The 12,721-nt window shown below is 49.4% G+C and overlaps 1 protein-coding gene and 1 long non-coding RNA gene across 6 annotated transcripts in view; one reads left to right on the top strand and one right to left on the bottom strand.

The window, feature by feature from the left end:
• LOC140717710 (solute carrier family 22 member 6-A-like) overlaps positions 1–12,721 on the top strand; it is a 60,658-nt gene that overhangs the window by 19,082 nt on the left and 28,855 nt on the right. For all 5 annotated transcript variants that reach the window (XM_073031387.1, XM_073031384.1, XM_073031385.1 and 2 more), the window contains 2 exons: positions 8,486–8,640; positions 9,564–9,732. In XM_073031387.1, coding sequence (XP_072887488.1) covers positions 8,486–8,640; positions 9,564–9,732 — 324 coding nt within the window. The remainder of the gene's footprint in view (positions 1–8,485; positions 8,641–9,563; positions 9,733–12,721) is intronic.
• On the bottom strand, positions 5,426–8,568 carry LOC140717712 (uncharacterized). Its single transcript, XR_012096587.1, has 2 exons — positions 8,466–8,568; positions 5,426–5,960 (listed from the first exon to the last, which is right to left on the bottom strand). It is a non-coding gene; the product is annotated as an uncharacterized lncRNA (long non-coding RNA).

The raw sequence follows: 12,721 nt of genomic DNA, 5'->3' as shown, positions 1-12,721 counted from the left end.
ATTTAGTATTTTTTTAAGGATTATATGGGTCGGCACAACTTGGAGGGCTGAAGGGTCTGTACTGTGCTGCAGTGTTCTATGGTTCTATGGAGCATTTCTGTCCAAAGGTCGGCCACCAGTGGTGTTCCACAGGGACCTGTCTGGGACCCCTGCTCTTTCAAATTATATAAATTACTTGGATGAGGAAGGGGAAGGGTGGGTTAATAAGTTTACAGATGACACGAAGGTTGGTGGAGCTGTGGACAGGGCAGAAAGATGTCGTAGGTTATGACCGGACATTGACAGGATGCAGAGCTGGGCTGGGAAGTGGCAGATGCAGTTCAACCCAGAAAGGTGTAAAGTGATTCACTTTGGAAGAGTGAATCGAGAGGGCAGAGTACAGGGTGCAGGAATAGAGGGATCTAGGGGTCTACATCCATAGATCCCTTGAAGTTGCCACCCAAGTTTATAGAGTGGTTAATAAAGTATTTTTGTGTGCTGGCCTTTGTTAGTCGGGAGATTGAGTTCAAGAGCCGTGAGGTAATGTTGCAGCTCCATAAAACCCTGGTCTGGTCGCCTCATTATAGGAAGGATGAGGAAGCTTTAGAGAGGGTGCAGAGGAGATTCACCAGGATGCTCCCTGGATTAGAGAGTGTGCAGAGGAGATTCACCAGGATGCTGCCTGGATTAGAGAGGGTGCAGAGGAGATTTACCAGGATGCTGCCTGGATTAGAGAGGGTGCAGAGGAGATTTATCAGGATGCTGCCTGGATTAGAGAGGGTGCAGAGGAGATTCACCAGGATGCTGCCTGGATTAGAGAGGGTGCAGAGGAGATTTATCAGGATGCTGCCTGGATTAGAGAGGGTGCAGAGGAGATTTATCAGGATGCTGCCTGGATTAGAGAGGGTGCAGAGGAGATTTATCAGGATGCTGCCTGGATTAGAGAGGGTTCAGAGGAGATTCACCAGGATGCTGCCTGGATTAGAGAGGGTGCAGAGGAGATTTATCAGGATGCTGCCTGGATTAGAGAGGGTGCAGAGGAGATTCACCAGGATGCTGCCTGGATTAGAGAGCATGGCTTATGTGGTTAGGTTGAGTGAGTTAGGGCTTTTCTCTTTGGAGTGGAGGAGGATGAGAGGTGACTTGATAGAAGTGTACAAGATGATAAGAGGCAGAGATTGAGAGGACAGCCAGATACTTTTTCCCAGGGTGGAAATGGCTAATTTGGAGGAGGCACAATTTAAGCTGAGGAAAGTTTTGTGGGGGGGGGGGAGGCATAATTTAAGCAGAGGGAAGTATTGGGGGGAGGCATAATTTAAAGGCATAATTTAAGCAGAGGGAAGTATTGGGGGAGGCATAATTTAAAGGCATAATTTAAGCTGAGGGAAGTTTTGGAGGGGAGGCATAATTTAAGCTGAGGAAAGTATGGGGGGGGGGGGGGTCAGAGGTAAGTTTGAGAGAGTGGGATGCCCTGCCATGGGAGATGGTAGTGCAGATACATTAATGGTATTTAAGAGACTCTTAGGTAGGCATGTGGATGATAGAAAGATGGAGGGTTTTGTGGGAGGGAAGGGTTAGATTGATCTTGGAGTAGGTTAAATATCGTGGGCTGAAGGGCCTGCACTGCGCTGTAATGTTTTATTTCCTACATCAGGCAGCGTCTGTGGAGGAAGAAACTGGCGCCGCTTCAGATCCATCGCTATTCAGCATAACCACCTTCAGGACAGGAGAGAAGATTAAGCAGTCATGGATGCCTCCTCTCCATCCCACCTTCCCCACTCCCAACAGCACAGAAACAGGCCCTTCAGCCCGCCTGGTCCATACTGACTGGGATTGTCCATCTATCCTGGTCTCATTTGCCCTCAATGCCTTTCCTATTTGTGCACCTGTCCAAACACATTTTAAACATTGTTAATGTACCAACGTCCTCATTTCTCTGTAATTAGATGGTGGGTCAAGGGGCCTGTACTAGCCTATGTTCTATGAAAACAGGGTATCGGAGGGGCAAGTACAAGGAGGCAGTATACTTAAGGGAAAAGATCCCTAATGGTGTTGCTGAGCAGAGGGATCTTGGGATCCAAGTTGACAGCTCCTTGAAAGTGGCTCCACAGGTCGATAGGGTGGTTAAGAAGGCTTATGGAATGCTTGCTTTTATTAGTTGAAGCGTTGAGTTCAAAAGTCAAGAGGTTATAATAACTTTATAAAACTCTAGTGAGGTTGCATCTGGAGAATTGCACACAGTTCTGGGTTGCCCCACTATCGGAGGGATGTTGAAGGCTTTGGAGAGGGGGCAGAGGAGGTTCACCGGGATGCTGCCCGGTTTAGAGGGCATGTGCTATCACGAGAGGCTGGACAAACTTGGGCTGTTTTCTCTGGAGTGTCGGAGGCTGAGGGCAGATCTGATCGAGGTTTATAAGATTATGAGAGGCAGAGACAGAGTGGACGGAGAGTATCTGTTTCCCAGGGTTGAAACATCTAATAGAGGGTATGCATTGAAGGTGAGAGGAGGTCAATTCAAAGCGGATGTGAGGGGTAAGTTTTTTACTCAGAGAGTGGTGGATGCCTGGTGTGGTGGCAGAGGCAAATACATTAGAGGCTTTTAAGAGCCGTTTGGATTGGCACATGGTGAATCCAACGACAGTTCCATTACAACCTTGCCAAAAGCTCAAAGTCCATTGGATCTGTTACTGATCCTGTGGTATTCGTTTAGTTTATTGACAGATTTGCCCGGGGCAATAGGGTGAGGGCTGTAACCTTTCCCAGCTCTCTTTCTGTGAGGAGTTAATATGTAACCGTGGATTCTGCTCACAAGGTGTTTGGTACACTCTCCTGCATCCGCCAGGGTGCTGAGCTCAGGAGTCCGGACAGTACGTCGCAATTGTGTGAGGCCCTGTTCAGAAAGATGCAAAGAAGCTGGAAAGACAGCAGAGAGAGATTTACAAAGACATTGCCAGCACTCGAGGGACTGAATATGGAGAGAGGTTGATCAGATTGGGATGTTCCTCATTGGGGCATAGGAAACTGAGGGGTGACCTTATAGAGGTGTGTAGAACCATGAGGGACACAGATAGGGTGTAGGAGACTGAGGGGTGACCTTATAGAGGTGTCTAGAACCATGAGGGACACAGATAGGGTGTAGGAAACTGAGGGGTGACCTTATAGAGGTGTGTAGAACCATGAAGGACACAGATAGGGTGTAGGAGACTGAGGGGTAACCTTATAGAGGTGTCTAGAACCATGAGGGACACAGATAGGGTGTAGGAAACTGAGGGGTGACCTTATAGAGGTGTGTAGAACCATGAGGGACACAGATAGGGTGTAGAAAACTGAGGGGTGACCTTATAGAGGTGTCTAGAACCATGAGGGACACAGATAGGGTGTAGGAAACTGAGGGGTGACCTTATAGAGGTGTGTAGAACCATGAGGGACACAGATAGGGTGTAGGAGACTGAGGGGTAACCTTATAGAGGTGTCTAGAACCATGAGGGACACAGATAGGGTGTAAGAGACTGAGGGGTAACCTTATAGAGGTGTGTAGAACCATGAGGGACACAGATAGGGTGTAGGAAACTGAGGGGTGACCTTATAGAGGTGTGTAGAACCATGAGGGACACAGATAGGGTGTAGGAGACTGAGGGGTGACCTTATAGAGGTGTCTAGAACCATGAGGGACACAGATAGGGTGTAGGAGACTGAGGGGTGATCTTATAGAGGTGAATAGAACCATGAGGGACACAGATAGGGTGTAGGAGACTGAGGGGTGACCTTATAGAGGTGTGTAGAACCATGAGGGACACAGATAGGGTGTAGGAGACTGAGGGGTGACCTTATAGAGGTGTGTAGAACCATGAGGGACACAGATAGGGTGTAGGAGACTGAGGGGTGACCTTATAGAGGTGTGTAAAACCATGAGGGACACAGATAGGGTGTAAGAGACTGAGGGGTGACCTTATAGAGGTGTGTAGAACCATGAGGGACACAGATAGGGTGTAGGAGACTGAGGGGTGACCTTATAGAGGTGTGTAGAACCATGAGGGACACAGATAGGGTGTAGGAGACTGAGGGGTGACCTTATAGATGTGTGTAGATCCATGAGGGACACAGATAGGGTGTAGGAGACTGAGGGGTGACCTTATTGTGGTGTGTAGAACCATGAGGGACACAGACACAAACATGGAAAACTTACAGCACAATACAGGCCCTTCAGCCCACAAAGTTGTGCTGAACATGTACTTACTTTAGAAATTACCTAGGCTTACCCATAGCCCTCTATTTTTCTGAGCTCTGTAGCTGTCCAGGAGTCTCTTAAAAGACCATATCATATCCGCCTCCATCACCATTGCCAGCAGCCATTCCACGCACTCACCACTCTCTGCGTAAAAAACTTACCCCTGACATCTCCTCTGTACCTACTTCCAAGCACCTTACAACTGCCCTCTCATGTTAGCCATTTCAGCCCTGGGGAAAAGCCTCTGACTATCCACACGATCAATGTCTCTCATCATCTTATACATCTCTATCAGGTCACCTCTCATCCTTTATCACTCCAAGAGAAAAGGCTGAGTTCACTCAACCTATTCTCATAAGGCATGTTCCCCAATCCAGGCAACATCCTTGTAAATCTCCTCTGCCACCTTTCTATGGTTTCCACGTCCTTCCTGTAGTGAGGCAACCAGAACTGAGCACTGTACTCCAAGTGGGGTCTGACCAGGGTCCTATATAGCTGTAACATTACCTCTCAGCTCTTAAACTCCATCCCACGGTTGATGAAGGCCAATGCACCATGTGCCTTCTTAACCGCAGAGTCAACCTGCGCAGCAGCTTTGAGTGTCCTATGGACTCAGACCCCAAGATCCCTCTGATCCTCCACACTGCCAAGAGTCTTACCATTAATGCTATATTCTGCCATCGTATTTGACCTACCAAAATGAACCACCTCACACTTATCTGGGTTGAACTCCATCTGCCACTTCACAGCCCAGTTTTGCATCCTATCAATGTCCCACTGTAACCTCTGACAGCCCTCCACACTATCCACAACACAGATGAACCACCGGTGAGAGCTGAGAGTCTGGTGGGGACCAAAGGTGAGGGAGCTGACCCAGAATAGACATGATAAGCCTCTTCACCAGAGTTGTTACCCCTCGCTGGACTGCTTTAGAATGTTGAAAAGCCTAGACAGGGTAGATGTGGAAAGGATGTTTCCCATGGTGGGGGACTCTAGGACAAGAGGGCACAGCCTCAGGATAGAGCAGCGTCCATTTAAAACGGAGATGTGGAGAAATTTCTTTCGCCAGAGGGTGGCGAATTTGTGGAATTTAATACCACAGGCAGCTGTGGAGGCCAGGTCGTTGGGTGTATTTAAGGCAAAGGTTGATAGGTTCTTGACTGGACATGCGTCAAAGGTTATGGGGAGAAATCTGGGGAGGAGGCTGAGGACGGGGAGGAAAGGAGCAGTCGTGATTTAATGGTGGAACAGACTCGATGGGCCAAATGGCCTAATTCTGGTCCTATGTCTTATGGACTTATACCATAAACACATCCCCCCACTCCCGAACTCATATACACAGTTGCAAGTGGCCACATCTCTATCTTAAAAGTACACATCTTAAAGGTACACACAGTCACACACCACGTCCCCTGTCGAAATGAGTTGCTGGAGGAACCCAGTAGGGGGAAGAGACATTCGATTGTCCGGGGATCTGAAACGCCGAGTTCCTATTCCCCTCCTCCGATGATGTCCGACCCTCTGAGTCCCCCAGCAAATTGCTTTGTCCGCCCTGGGTTCTGGCGTCACCATGCCCCCTGTTGGTACCGATGCGCCGCCCACCGCCAGCTGGGCCATGCCGCTGAGGACACGTACAGGGGAAGTAGGGCAACGGTCCTCGCAGTAAAAGGTTAAACCGAGTCTGGTCCGAAGGTCAGCTCTGCAGTTAAGGAGGTGATGTGCTCTGGTTGAAAATTCACCCATGCTGTTAAATCTGGAAAAAAAAGTTGACAGAAGGTAGTGGATTCGGCCCAGTCCATCCCGGGTAAAGCCCTCCCCACCACTGAGCACATCTACACGGAGCATTGTCGCAGGAAAGCAGCATCCATCGCCAGGGACCCCCACCACCCAGGCCGTGCTCTCTTCTATCTGCTGCCACTGGAAGGGAGGTACAGGAGCCTCGGGACCCCCACCACCAGGTTCAGGAGCAGTTATTACCCCTCGACCGTCAGGCTCCTGAACCGGCGTGGGTAACTTCACTCAGCTCAACACTGAACTGATTCCTCAACTCACCTTCAGGGACTCTTCACAACTCGTGTTCTCGCTTGCAACTTGTCAGCTTTTGCGTATCGATAGGTTGTCCCGTCTTTGATCAGTCTAAGTAAATTTATTATTAAAGTACGCGAGGGTCACTTGACACCAACCCTGAGATTCATTTTCTTGCGGGCATTCACAGTAGGACCGAGAAATGAAAAACTACACACAAGGGCTGAAAAACAACCAACGTGCAAAAGAGAAACTGTGTAAATACAAAAAAGGAGATAAGACTGAGAACAGGAGTTTCAGATGTGAGTCTGTAGATTGTGGAATCAGTTCAGAGTAGAGGTGAGTGAAGTTATCCTCGTTGGTTCAGGAGCCCGATGGTCAAGAACCTGCAGCTGTGGGATCTGAGGCTCCTGCACCCTCTACCTGATGGTTGAGGGGTAATAACTGTTCCTGATCCTAATGGTGTGGGACCTGAGGGTCCTGTACCTTCTACCTGATGGCTGAGGGGTAATAACTGTTCCTGATCCTGATGGTGTGGGACCTGAGGTTCCTGTACCTTCTACCTGATGGTTGAGGGGTAATAACTGTTCCTGATCCTGATGGTGTGGGACCTGAGGGTCCTGTACCTTCTACCTGATGGTTGAGGGGTAATAACTGTTCCTGATCCTGATGGTGTGGGATCTGAGGTTCCTGTACCTTCTACCTGATGGTTGAGGGGTAATAACTGTTCCTGATCCTGATGGTGTGGGATCTGAGGCTCCTGTACCTTCTACCTGATGGTTGAGGGGTAATAACTGTTCCTGATCCTGATGGTGTGGGACCTGAGGCTCCTGTACCTTCTACCTGATGGTTGAGGGGTAATAACTGTTCCTGATCCTGATGGTGTGGAACCTGAGGCTCCTGTACCTTCTACCTGATGGTTAAGGGGTAATAACTGTTCCTGATCCTGATGGTGTGGGATCTGAGGTTCCTGTACCTTCTACCTGATGGTTGAGGGGTAATAACTGATCCTGAACCTGGTGATGTGGGAAACTGTTCCTGAACTTGGTGGTGTGGGACCTGAGGCTCCTGTACCTTCTACCTGATAGCTGAGGGGTAATAACTGTTCCTGATCCTAGTGGTGTGAGTCCTGAGGCTCCTTTACCTTCTACCTGATAGTTGAGGGGTAATAGCTGATCCTGAACCTGGTGGTGTGAGTTCTGAGGCTCCTTTACCTCCTGCCCGATGGCAGCAGTGAGAAAAGAGCATGGCCTGGGTGGATTTATGGGTGTTTTTCCATAAATTTCATTGGATCCTTTATTTTTCCGTAAATGCCTGCAAGAAAAAGAATCTCAGGGCAGTATATTGTAACCAATGTGCATTTTGATCATAAATTTACTTTCAATTTGAAATCTAGTGCTGGCTGGGTAATGAGATGTTCTGATGAAGGGTCGAGGCCTGAAACCTCGACTGTTTATTTATGCCCCAGAAATAGAACATAGAATTACTGCACCACTCTCTGTGTAAAAAACACTACCTCTAGCATCACCCCTCCCATACTCCTCTCCAATCACATTAAAATTACGCCCCCTTGCATCAGCCATTTCCACCCTGGGAGAAAAGCCTCTGGCTGTCCACTCGATCGTCTTGTAGCAAGTCGCCTCTCTTCCTCCTTCACTCCAAGGATAAATGTATCGCCACAGTAGAGTAGTGGTTACCATGACAGCTGGGGTCATCAGAGTTCAGAGTTCAATCCCAGTGGCCCCCCCCCCCCGTAAGCACGTGCTTCCCGTGTGCGTGTGGGTTTCCTCCAGGTGATCAGGTTCCTTCCCACAATCCAAAGATGTACCAGTGGGTAGGGTAATTGCTCCTGTGATTAGGCTAGCGGTTAAATTGGTGGGTTGCCGGGCGGCGAGCCTTTGGTGGGCCGGAAGACCCCGTTCTGCACTGTTTCTCTAAATAGCTCACTCAACCTTTCCTCAAAAGACACAAAGTAAGAAGCCGGGAGGTGATAGGTAGAAGAGGTTAAAGGCTGAAGAAGAAGGAGCAATCTGATAGGACAGGACAATGGACCACTGCAGAAAGGGAAGGAACCTGGTTCTACCTGTCACCTGCTGGGCTGAGGTCCTTCAAGGAACCTCGACTGTTTATTTCTCTCCATAGATGCTGCCTGACCTGTTGAGTTCCTCCAGCAGTGTGTGAGTGAGCATTTGCAGAATCTCCCGTGTTTAGGTAGCGAGGTGAGATGTTTTACCTGGTGCTTTTGGTTGTCAGGTTCGGACGGCGGACGCTCCTACTGTCATCCCAACTACTGATGGCGGTGTCCGGGACGTGCGGCGCCTTCTCCTCCTCCTTCCCACTCTACTGCTTCTGGAGGGTCCTGTCAGGAATGGCGGTGTCAGGGATGATTCTCAACACAGTGTGCCTGAGTGCGTGAGACCTTACGATCAGAATTCGGCTATTGACCCATGCTCCCTTCCATCACGGCTGATTTATTATCCCTCTCAACCCCACTGTCCTGCCTTCTCCCCGTAGCCTTTAACACCCTGACTAATCAAGAACCAATCAACCTCCACCTTAAATATACCCAATGAGGACCTTCACAGCTGCCTATGGCAATGAATTCCACAGATTTATCACCCTCTGGCTAAAGAAATTCCTCCTCATCCCTGTTCTAAATGGACGTCCCTCTATTCTCCAAGGCCAGCACATCCTTTCTTAGATTAGTGGCCCAAATCTGCTCACAATACGTGAGCCGCCCGTAGTGTGCTTGCTCACTGTGTCTGCCTCCACCCTCAGAGGTGGAGTAGAGGTGGGTGAACCTCAGATCGCCATTGGAAAAGTATGGGGTTTGGTTCGGAACTGTTGGATTGGAAAGTGTCCCTGTTGTGCCCCGGGACCCTTCCAGGAAAAATGGGAGCCAGGCAACAGGAGATCGCTCTTCCTGCCCCCGGCAATGATTTAAACTTATTACCGAGGCCAGAAAATTCTAGTCATCGATGCAGGAGGTGCAGGGAGCTGAGGAAAGGGGGCATTCCTCTCAGGACCCTGATCTTCCCCTGGAGTCATGAACTTCAACCCAACAAACCCCCCTCCCCTCCTGAACCTACAAACATCTCCTCCCCTCCTGGTCCCACAATCACTCTCTCCCCAAACCCATGCACACAGATGTAGGCATTTTTTTTTATTTTTTTCTCTCTCTCTCATATTACACCCCCTTCCACTTACACACGGCCGCATTGCTAAGCTCCGCTCACTCTTCTAATAAAATAAGTGACTGGCATTCGCTCCTGAGCCAGAGGCCCTCTATCGGCTCGCTGCACAGTGACGTTCTCGCTTCTTCCCCATTCAGTCATCGAGTGGATCCCGACGAAACTCCGGATGCGTGCCGTTACACTTTGCAACTACTGCTACACCTTCGGCCAGCTGATCCTGCCCGGCATTGCGTACGGAATCCCAGACGGCCGCTTGCTTTTCCTGGTCCTCTCCGTGCCTTTTTACATTGTCTTCCTCTACTCCTGGTAAATCCCGCGTGAGGCGCGTCAGTGATGGGTTCCCGTGGGAGGCACTGTGTGAGTGTGTGTGGGGTTCCTTCCCAAAGTACCTGGGTCAACAACTATTGGTAGGAGGGAGCTGGGACAGACCAAACACTAGAGAACACAGATCATAGAACAAAGAACACAGACCACAGAACACAGAATGTGGAACACAGAACGGGAGACACAGAACACAGAATGTGGAACACAGAACGCGAGACACAGAACACAGAATGTGGAACACAGAACGGGAGACACAGAACACAGAATGTGGAACACAGAACGCGAGACACAGAACACAGAACGTAGAACATGGACTGCGAGACAGAACGTAGAAGAGAGAAAACTGAGAGATGAAAAGATAAAGGTTTGCTTTAGTTATTACATGGACATTGAAACGTACAACAAAATGTGTTGTTTGCATCAATGACCGAAACATTCTGAGAATGTGCAGGGGGCAGCCCACAAGAGTTGCCATCAACATAGCATCTCCACAACTTACTGTCCCTAATGAGGGAGAAAAATGGGGTGAACGTACAAACTCCTTATAGACGGCGGTGGGGATTGAATGTGGTCGCTGGTGCTGTAAGTTGTTGGGCTAACCATTACGCTATCGTGTGTGCTGGTTGTTAATACAAGTAAGACATCTCATACCTATGACAAATAAATGAATTTGAAATATCACCCAAGCAAATGATAAGACCATAAGCCATAGGGAGCAGAATTAGGCCATTTGGCCCATCAAGCCAGCCATTCCATTATGGCTGATTTATTATCTCTCTCAATCCCACACTCCTGCCTTCTCTCCGTAACCTTTCATGCCCTGACTAATCAAAAACCTATGAACCCCTGCTTTAAATGTACCCAACATCTTGACCTTTGCAAACATCCTCAGAAAAGAATTCCACAGATTCACCTGGCTAAAGAAACTCCTTCTCATCTCTGTTCTAAAGGGACATCCTACTCATTCTAAACATCCTCTCCACACTCACTCTATCTATGCCCTCTGGTCCTAGACTCCCCCACTATAGGAAACATCCTCTCCACATACACTCTATCTGTGCCCTCTGGTCCTAGACTCCCCCACTATAGGAAACATCCTCTCCACATCCACTCTATCTGTGTCCTCTGGTCCTAGACTCCCCCACTACAGGAAACATCCTCTCCACATCCACTCTATCTGTGCCCTCTGGTCCTAGACTCCCCCACTATAGGAAACATCCTCTCCACATCCACTCTATCTGTGTCCTCTGGTCCTAGACTCCCCCACTGTAGGAAACATCATCTCCACATCCACTCTATCTGTGTCCTCTGGTCCTAGACTCCCCCACTATAGGAAACATCCTCTCCACATCCACTCTATCTGTGTCCTCTGGTCCTAGGATCCCCCACTATAGGAAACATCCTCTCCACATCCACTCTATCTGTGTCCTCTGGTCCTAGACTCCCCCACTATAGGAAACATCCTCTCCACATCCACTCTATCTGTGTCCTCTGGTCCTAGGCTCCCCCACTATAGGAAACATCCTCTCCACATCCACTCTATCTGTGCCCTCTGGTCCTAGACTCCCCCACTATAGGAAACATCCTCTCCACATCCACTCTATCTGTGTCCTCTGGTCCTAGACTCCCCCACTGTAGGAAACATCATCTCCACATCCACTCTATCTGTGTCCTCTGGTCCTAGACTCCCCCACTATAGGAAACATCCTCTCCACATCCACTCTATCTGTGTCCTCTGGTCCTAGACTCCTCCACTGTAGGAAACATCCTCTCCACATCCACTCTATCTGTGTCCTCTGGTCCTAGACTCCCCCACTGTAGGAAACATCATCTCCACATCCACTCTATCTGTGTCCTCTGGTCCTAGACTCCCCCACTATAGGAAACATCCTCTCCACATCCACTCTATCTGTGTCCTCTGGTCCTAGGATCCCCCACTATAGGAAACATCCTCTCCACATCCACTCTATCTGTGTCCTCTGGTCCTAGACTCCCCCACTATAGGAAACATCCTCTCCACATCCACTCTATCTGTGTCCTCTGGTCCTAGGCTCCCGCACTATAGGAAACATCCTCTCCACATCCACTCTATCTGTGCCCTCTGGTCCTAGACTCCCCCACTATAGGAAACATCCTCTCCACACTCACTCTATCTGTGCCCTCTGGTCCTAGACTCCCCCACTATAGGAAACATCCTCTCCACATCCACTCTATCTGTGTCCTCTGGTCCTAGACTCCCCCACTGTAGGAAACATCATCTCCACATCCACTCTATCTGTGTCCTCTGGTCCTAGACTCCCCCACTATAGGAAACATCCTCTCCACATCCACTCTATCTGTGTCCTCTGGTCCTAGGCTCCCCCACTATAGGAAACATCCTCTCCACATCCACTCTATCTATGCCCTCTGGTCCTAGACTCCCCCACTATAGGAAACATCCTCTCCACACTCACTCTATCTGTGCCCTCTGGTCCTAGACTCCCCCACTATAGGAAACATCCTCTTCACATCCACTCTATCTGTGCCCTCTGGTCCTAGACTCCCCCACTATAGGAAACATCCTCTTCACATCCACTCTATCTGTGTCCTCTGGTCCTAGACTCCCCCACTGTAGGAAACATCCTCTCCACATCCACTCTATCTGTGTCCTCTGGTCCTAGGCTCCCCCACTATAGGAAACATCCTCTCCACATCCACTCTATCTGTGCCCTCTGGTCCTAGACTCCCCCACTGTAGGAAACATCATCTCCACATCCACTCTATCTGTGTCCTCTGGTCCTAGACTCCCCCACTATAGGAAACATCCTCTCCACACTCACTCTATCTGTGCCCTCTGGTCCTAGACTCCCCCACTATAGGAAACATCCTCTCCACATCCACTCTATCTGTGTCCTCTGGTCCTAGACTCCCCCACTGTAGGAAACATCATCTCCACATCCACTCTATCTGTGTCCTCTGGTCCTAGACTCCC

This window comes from Hemitrygon akajei, chromosome 28 (assembly GCF_048418815.1).
Source record: "Hemitrygon akajei chromosome 28, sHemAka1.3, whole genome shotgun sequence".
Classification (NCBI taxonomy): Eukaryota; Metazoa; Chordata; class Chondrichthyes; order Myliobatiformes; family Dasyatidae; genus Hemitrygon; species Hemitrygon akajei.
This window is presented reverse-complemented; position numbering and strand designations above follow the sequence as displayed.